This window comes from Oncorhynchus mykiss, chromosome 32 (genome assembly GCF_013265735.2).
Source record: "Oncorhynchus mykiss isolate Arlee chromosome 32, USDA_OmykA_1.1, whole genome shotgun sequence".
Taxonomy (NCBI): Eukaryota; Metazoa; Chordata; class Actinopteri; order Salmoniformes; family Salmonidae; genus Oncorhynchus; species Oncorhynchus mykiss.
In genome coordinates, this window is record NC_050572.1 from 33,779,485 (window position 1) to 33,787,583 (window position 8,099).

The 8,099-nt window shown below is 45.7% G+C and overlaps 1 protein-coding gene across 3 annotated transcripts in view; it reads left to right on the forward strand.

The window, feature by feature from the left end:
• Positions 1 to 7,887, forward strand: part of LOC110488367 (POU domain, class 2, transcription factor 2-like) — a 52,309-nt gene extending 44,422 nt beyond the window's left edge. For 2 of the 3 annotated variants that reach the window (XM_036971337.1, XM_036971338.1), the window contains exons 14-15: positions 144 to 217; positions 2,098 to 7,887. In XM_036971337.1, the coding sequence (XP_036827232.1) occupies positions 144 to 217; positions 2,098 to 2,396 (373 nt within the window). In that variant the 3' untranslated portion in view covers positions 2,397 to 7,887. The remainder of the gene's footprint in view (positions 1 to 143; positions 218 to 2,097) is intronic. The other variant, XM_036971339.1, reaches the window with a different exon arrangement.
• Positions 7,888 to 8,099: the final 212 nt, after the last annotated feature.

The window sequence follows — 8,099 nt, forward strand, 5'->3', positions numbered from 1 at the left end:
TTCTCGATTAACCCTCTTGGTCCTTTCTCGATTAACCCTCTTGGTCCTTTCTCCATCTCTGCATGTGTGTGTCTGTTTGAATGTGTATTTTAATGTGTGTGTGTATGTGCACATGGATGAATATGGATCCATACATATTCCAGGAACACAATGATGGGAGTAAGCACAGGGATGAACCAGGCTCTCATCAGCAGCAATCCCCTGGCCACAATGCAAGGTGTGTTAGTCTGACAAAATCAGTGTCTATCCAGATGATGGATTAGTATTCTGATTTGTAATAAGCGCGCGCAACTCTGACTCTCACCTACATCAAGCTCTGATGCCAAGAGGAGAAAATGTTGAGTTAACCGTGCAGATCTCAAGGCAGAAAGGAATATGTGCCTCAGTTTGCTATCATTTCAACATGGGATTTCAAATCAATTGAAATTGCATGTCTTCACACCATCCCATCCGTATCGCCGCCAAGTAGATAATGTGAGTGTCGTGTGTCTGTGCGTATGTGCCAAGTATGAGTTAGCTTTCCTGCAAGCTCTGGCTGACTAAGCTCTCCCTGCTTTAGTCACACTACTTTCTCTCATCTGTTGCAATATCTCACCATCGTCATCGCCATCCGTCATCTCACCTTCGTCATCGCCATCCTTCATCTCACCATGTAATCAGTTACAGTGTCACCCAAATCGATGCCCACGTATCTCTGGTAGGTGTATTAACTTATATTCTTTCTCCTCTACCTTTCTTTTCCCCTTCCAATCCTTCCACCTGCCTCTCTCACCCTGTCCCTTCCACCTGCCTCTCTCACCCCTTCCACCTGCCTCTCTCACCCTGTCCCTTCCACCTGCCTCTCTCACCCCTTCCACCTGCCTCTCTCACCCCTTCCACCTGCCTCTCTCACCCCGTCCCTTCCACCTGCCTCTCTCACCCTGTCCCTTCCACCTGCCTCTCTCACCCCTTCCACCTGCCTCTCTCACCCCTTCCACCTGCCTCTTTCACCCTGTCCCTTCCACCTGCCTCTCTCACCCCGTCCCTTCCACCTGCCTCTCTCACCCTGTCCCTTCCACCTGCCTCTCTCACCCCTTCCACCTGCCTCTCTCACCCCGTCCCCTCCACCTGCCTCTCTCACCCTGTCCCTTCCACCTGCCTATCTCACCCCTTCCACCTGCCTCTCTCACCCTGTCCCTTCCACCTGCCTCTCTCACCCTGTCCCTTCCACCTGCCTCTCTCACCCCTTCCACCTGCCTCTCTCACCCCGTCCCCTCCACCTGCCTCTCTCACCCTGTCCCTTCCACCTGCCTATCTCACCCCTTCCACCTGCCTCTCTCACCCTGTCCCTTCCACCTGCCTCTCTCACCCTGTCCCTTCCACCTGCCTCTCTCACCCCGTCCCTTCCACCTGCCTCTCTCACCCCTTCCACCTGCCTCTCTCACCCCGTCCCTTCCACCTGCCTCTCTCACCCCGTCCCCTCCACCTGCCTCTCTCACCCTGTCCCTTCCACCTGCCTCTCTCACCCCTTCCACCTGCCTCTCTCACCCCGTCCCTTCCACCTGCCTCTCTCACCCCTTCCACCTGCCTCTCTCACCCCGTCCCTTCCACGTGCCTCTCTCACCCCTTCCACCTGCCTCTCTCACCCCTTCCCCTCCACCTGCCTCTCTCACCCTGTCCCTTCCACCTGCCTCTCTCACCCCTTCCCCTCCACCTGCCTCTCTCACCCCGTCCCCTCCACCTGCCTCTCTCACCCCGTCCCTTCCACCTGCCTCTCTCACCCCGTCCCTTCCACCTGCCTCTCTCACCCCGTCCCTTCCACCTGCCTCTCTCACCCCGTCCCTTCCACCTGCCTCTCTCACCCCATCCCTTCCACCTGCCTCTCTCACCCCTTCCACCTGCCTCTCTCACCCCGTCCCTTCCACCTGCCTCTCTCACCCCGTCCCTTCCACCTGCCTCTCTCACCCCGTCCCTTCCACCTGCCTCTCTCACCCCGTCCCTTCCACCTGCCTCTTTCACCCCTTCCACCTGCCTCTCTCACCCCTTCCACCTGCCTCTCTCACCCCGTCCCTTCCACCTGCCTCTTTCACCCCGTCCCTTCCCTCTATCATGGTTCAGCTCTGGCTGCCAGTGGTGGGCAGCTGCCCATTTCCAGTCTTGAGGCCGGAGGTCAGATGATCCTGGGCGGGGCTGGGGTTCGCCCCTCCCTATTCCTCAACCGCCACACCCTCCTGCCTATGGCGTCCCACCAAGCCTGTGTGGGATTGGTCGGCGGTCCCAGGGGCGACTCTCCGCCCCCCCGCGCCAGCGGCATGGACGTCAACTCCTGCTCCGCCTCTCCCTGCTCCAGCCCTGCCTCCTTCTGCTCGTTCAGCGAAGCCTCACCGCCGCCGCTTGGTGGGGCCATGGCCGAGTGACGACGACACAACCCAAAGGTTCCTGTCGGAAGGTGGAGGAGGAGGAGGAGTTTTAGTGGAGCTTTACAGAAACACCTCGCCTTTCAACCAAAGCCATCTCTCTCTCCCTCCATTTGTCGCCTTCGCTCTCTCTCCCGGAGTCTTTCAAAGCCAAAAAATACACAGATTGAAAGAGGAAGATGAGAGCGAGGAAGAATGGAGAGGAGGAGAGAACAGGAGAACGGTGGAGATTTAAACCAAAAAAAATGATCTATCCATACAGTTGGAGAGGTGGCATTGTGGAACGTTTTGTCGGCAGTGAATGCTAATGTACATTTACTCCTTTCTATGGAAAAGAACAAATGCGCTAAAAACAAACAGCTGAAAAGAGGGCAGGGATGACAACTGAACTAAGACTTTGTGTGAGAGATGGGTGGCAAGGACAGGAAAGGAAGGAAAGACTTTCAACAAGCTTCAGTGGATGGATGGAAAGAAAACCACATTTTTAAAAAACCTAGAAGGGAAAAAACACACAAAGATAAACAATGACAAACATGCCAAAATCTCCAAAACCGAAATACCAAAAACTGAAACCAAAAAAATGGAGAGAAAAGCTTTACTTAAAAGACTGTTGATTCTGATCTGTTCCGGATCAGCACATCAACCACACTCAAAAGCATGTATGATTTCATCGGAATATTATTAGTATTTTTAATTTTTTTAACGTTTTCAACACTTATTTTTGTATTTTATATGATTTGAGCATTGGGTTATGTCATACCAAATGAGCATGATTTGATATAGATATGTTAGTAGTGTCAGTCCTCCCACATATCTTTGCCTACCTCTAGTGGCTGTACAGTTTTTATTTACAGTACAAAGCCGTGTTGTGGATTTAGCTGTCACCTCGAATTAGTAACTTTACAACTTATTTTGTGGTATATTTTCCTATTCAATTTCCTTTGTTTATTTCACATTTTGCTGATTGAATCCTCATTGTCATGATCATCATAATAATCACCCTCGTCATTAAGGGCTATTAACTTCAACATCTGTTTAATATGATGAGATCTTGTTGCCTCCTTTGTTTCTTAACTTCTTATGTACAATTCTCTAGCACCCTCCCCTTGCGAAGATAAGGGCACTGGGCCTTTTTCTCAAAGGTTTGATGAGATTGGAGAACCCACTGGGAGGGATGTTAGACCGTACCTCCACGCAGAATATTTCCAGATCCTTTGTCTGCCCTTATGGACTTCCCTCTTCAATTCAAACGACAATGGGGTTCAAGTCCGGAGACTGCAAAATGTTGATTTTTGTGACCAATTAAACTTTTCTTTGTGGATTTTGATTAGTGCTTGGGAGTTATTGTCTTGCTGGAAGATCCACTTGTGGCAAAATAACCCCATCATGTCAAAGATCCACCACCATATTTTACCGTAATGAGGTACATTTCTGCATATTCTTCTGTATTTCAACGCCAAACCCACCACTCGTGTGCATGGCCAAAGAGATCTTTTTTTCATGTCATCTGATCATAGCACTGTCTGGAGTTTTATAAACAGCACTGGCACTTGGATTGGAACCGGGTGCTATGGTCAAAGGACATGGAACTAGAGCTCTTTGGCCACACACACCAGTGGTGGGTTTGGTTTTGAAAAACAGGAGAATATGTATAAAAGTACCTCATGCCAATGTTAAAATATGGTGGTGGACCTTTGATATTATGGGGCTATTTTGCTTCCACGGATCCCGGGGCCCTTCTTAAGGTCAGCGGCGTCATTAACTTTACCAAGTCCCAACCGGGCATTTTAACCAAAAACCTGGTTGCCTCTGCCAGGAGGCTGACAGTTGGCCACAAGTGGATCTCCCAGCAAGACAATAACCCCAAACACAAATCAAAATCCACAAAGAAATGGGTTATTGACCACAAAATCTCAATTTTGCAATGGCTACCTGTTGTTTGAAGGCTCAGTGTAGGTATACTTGCAATGGGAGGGAGTATTAAAAACCTGGGGTGTGAATCATTCTGATCCTTATCTTTTATTTCTTTCTTTTTCTCTGAGCAATTGTATTAGTATAAAATAATATAATTTCCCCACTTATTTTGCAAACAAAAAGTATTTGTATCATTTATTTTAGACTGTATTTTTTGCTAATCTTTATCAATGTATATATGAACACCAAAATGTACTCCAATGGCTGTTGCTTCAAGCACGCATGCATACACACACACACACACACACACACACACACACACACACACACACACACACACACACACACACACACACACACACACACACACAGACACACCCACGCACACACTCACACATACACACACACACGCACACACACACACCCACACACACACCCACACACACACCCACACACACCCCCACACACACACACACACACACACTACACTAGAATGTATCGAGATGTTGAAGCTAAGTAATCTTTAATGCCTTTCATTATATTTGTTTGCCAGTTTTTTTTTTCTCTCAATATAATTCATTTTCATATCATTCCACTGACATCATATCAGTCACTTCTAGTCAGTCACTCTTGGATACCAAAGCATTGTTTCACCCGGCCGGAAGAGCAGGGAAAACAAGTGTTCAGACAGAGACCTCAGCCGTGTCAAAAACCAAACGCCCCATAACAGAGGACGACTCCACACCAACAAAAAAAAGGACAGCATCCCTCCGAGCCCCCAACCCCCTGCCCTCCACCCCTTCTGCCCCTCTCCTTAGCCTCGAAAGATGGGGTCAAAGAGCCAAAAAAAAAAAGAAGACGAGAAGAAAACAGAAAGACTGCCCAGAGGAGTCAAAGGCAAAAAGAGGATCTGTTGGAAACGGCAGGGGGAAACGGAGGAGAAAGCTGGAACGAAGGACCAAAACCAAAAAAGAACCTTACCAAAACCTCCGTATGAGTAACCAAACTGAACAGATGAGAAACCAAAAACCAAATACAACACGCTGTGGACAAAGACGTGGAGGAGGAAGAGGAGGAAGAGGAGGAGGCTTTAGAGTCTGTCACAGCCTGAGAGGCTCCCTCTCTCACTCTCTCCTCCCTCCTCCATTTGTGACCTCACTTTGTTCACCCTTTTCCTGGATGGAGGAACAGCTGATGACCTCACGGAACTGAATTTAAGAATATATATTTTTCGTTTTTTGCTTTTTATGGTCGGTCTGTCGATTGCTGTACGACTTTGTCTCATTGCTTTCTACTTGTAATGGAGATGATGGGGTGATTTATTGCCTATTTTCATATCTGGTCTGGGCTATTATTGGCGTGCTCTGGCTTTTTTTTCATTCGGTGGTTGGAAATAATACTGTGAAAATGTAGCTTCCAAAATGTTTTCTTTGAGCAAGAATGTTGTGAAAAAGCCAAAACTGAATACCAAAAGCAAAACTGTTTGACACAGACATACCAAATACCAACCAAATCAATGCACAATTGTCGGAGAGGAACAGTTGGATAACTGTGTTTGTGCTAGGGTTTTCTGGACAGATATGTAGAGAGACTGGTTGAGAGAGAAAGGTATGTGTATGTGTGTGTGTGTGTGTGTGTGTGTGTGTGCGCGCATTCAGGCATGCTACCATACATGATTGCGCACATACCTGTGTGTGAGATATGGATGGTGTGTATGTGACAGGAGAGCAAAAGAGAGACCGAATGAGTGTGTAGAAAGAGCTATTCTCTCGCATATGAACCACACCATAAAGATTCAGAACACACTCTTCTGTCCAGTGTGCCACAGAATACTGTTCGATAAACACATGAAACTTCACACGTGAAATGAGGCATACTTGGGCACATATAGGCAGATATTAAAGGCAACCAATGATAATATTGTGGGGAGGGGCGGGCGGAAATCAACTGAAAGCCAGTTGACCTACCCTTTATAGGGAATGTATCTGTTAGTGCTTCAATAGATTTTGTAGGAAAAAAAGCTATATCTTCTACTGCTAATGTATAAAAGGCTGTGAAATGATCCTTGATAAAAAATGTTGATGATAACGATGACTTGATTTTAGACCAAAAGCTTTAAACTATCTCTCTTGGGATCTTTGTTTTGAAGGTGTGTATCTATTCATGTGAGGTGGAAGATGAGTTTCTTTGCAAAAGATTTGTATGTTACGAACTCTCACTTGTTTGTTTATTGATTTATTCAATGATGTAATTCTTTTTTTTCTATTTCTGGATTCAGACCTTTGTAATAGTTGGGGATTGTGAGGTTGTATTTTGAAGAGAGGCGTTCTTGGGATTAAGACAAGAAGACAAAATGCTTTAAAACACAAAGACAAAAAGGCCAAGCTTTAAAACAAAAACTGAAACCAAATGTAAAGACTGTTCTTGTAATGGGTGTCATCTCAGAGCCCGTCTCAACTGATAAAAGCCCTAACCTGACAGAGAGAGAGAGAGAGAGAGAGAGAGAGAGAGAGAGAGATTCAAACTGATCCATGAAATGGGTCCATTTTAGAGTAATAGTGGCCCCTGAAATTTCTCCTTTCACTTTTCTACTTACACCTGTGTGTGCCAATAGGAGTTCAAACACGTCTAGATGCCTCTATATGTTCATACGATCTCCAGCTCTCTCTCTCTTGCTCTCTGATCCCGTCTTTTATTTCAAGAGAGCGACGTCATATATACCTCATGTACTTTGATGAAAAACCAAATAGACAGAAGCTTTAATGTGACCATGGTCGTCTTGGCTCAGCAGAGGGATACAATAACTGGCCTGGCTATTGAGTTTGATGAACAAGACTTTCCAAAACTTTTTAAAAGAACAGTTTGTAAGCAGTTTCCTCTGGTTTTATAGGTAACACGTGCTATGACCTCACTCCTCAGAAATAGATGCACCACTCGTCTCTCCTTCAGTGGGTCTTTGATTTCTGTTGACAATGCTGTGAGGGTACTGGAGGTGTTTATGGCAATGTCTCTTCTGAGAAGGTGTGTGTGGGGTATTAGCGTGATGATGATGCTGTACAGTATGTGTGCCTGTGAAGGGCTCTCCTGTGGTGGCCCGAGAATGATACCAAAGTTAAACCCCCACAGTGAGACCCGACACACACAACACACACATGGAGAACACACACACACACACACAGTTAATCCATGTGTATATAAACATTCAGGAGTCTTCACGAAGACTAAATGCTACATAATGGTATTTATTTACCCTTCATTGATATCAAAAGACATACTACTGTCTTCAAGAGCACTTAATGCTATGAAGCTATGCGCCTTGAATTGTGACCATTTTATACAGTAGTTATAAGTGGCTATGAATGTTTGTTTTATGTGCTTATTAAGAATGTCCTCAACTTATAGGTCTCCATCAACTAAGATATTTCTTTGGCCTTGAGAACACAAATATGTCTGAACGTCACATCAAATCAGAGAGGATATAGTAAAAGAGAGAACAAACATACTCAATTTGCCCAAATCAAGTGGATATAGTAAAAGAGAGAACAAAGTCAATTTTCCCCATATGCTTTGTTTATTTTTTAAACATTTTTTTCTACAATACAGCTTAAATCCAAAGGTCATTTAATGGAGGATGGCAAAGAAAGATTTTACTAATGAAAACCTCAATAGTGAAAACCAAAGAGCTCCACCACACATTCTTTCTTTTACAAGTAAAAACTTTGCATTTTTCTTTTTGACGATAAAAATGGCAAAAGTTCTCTTTAATACAACGATGTTTGATGATGATGA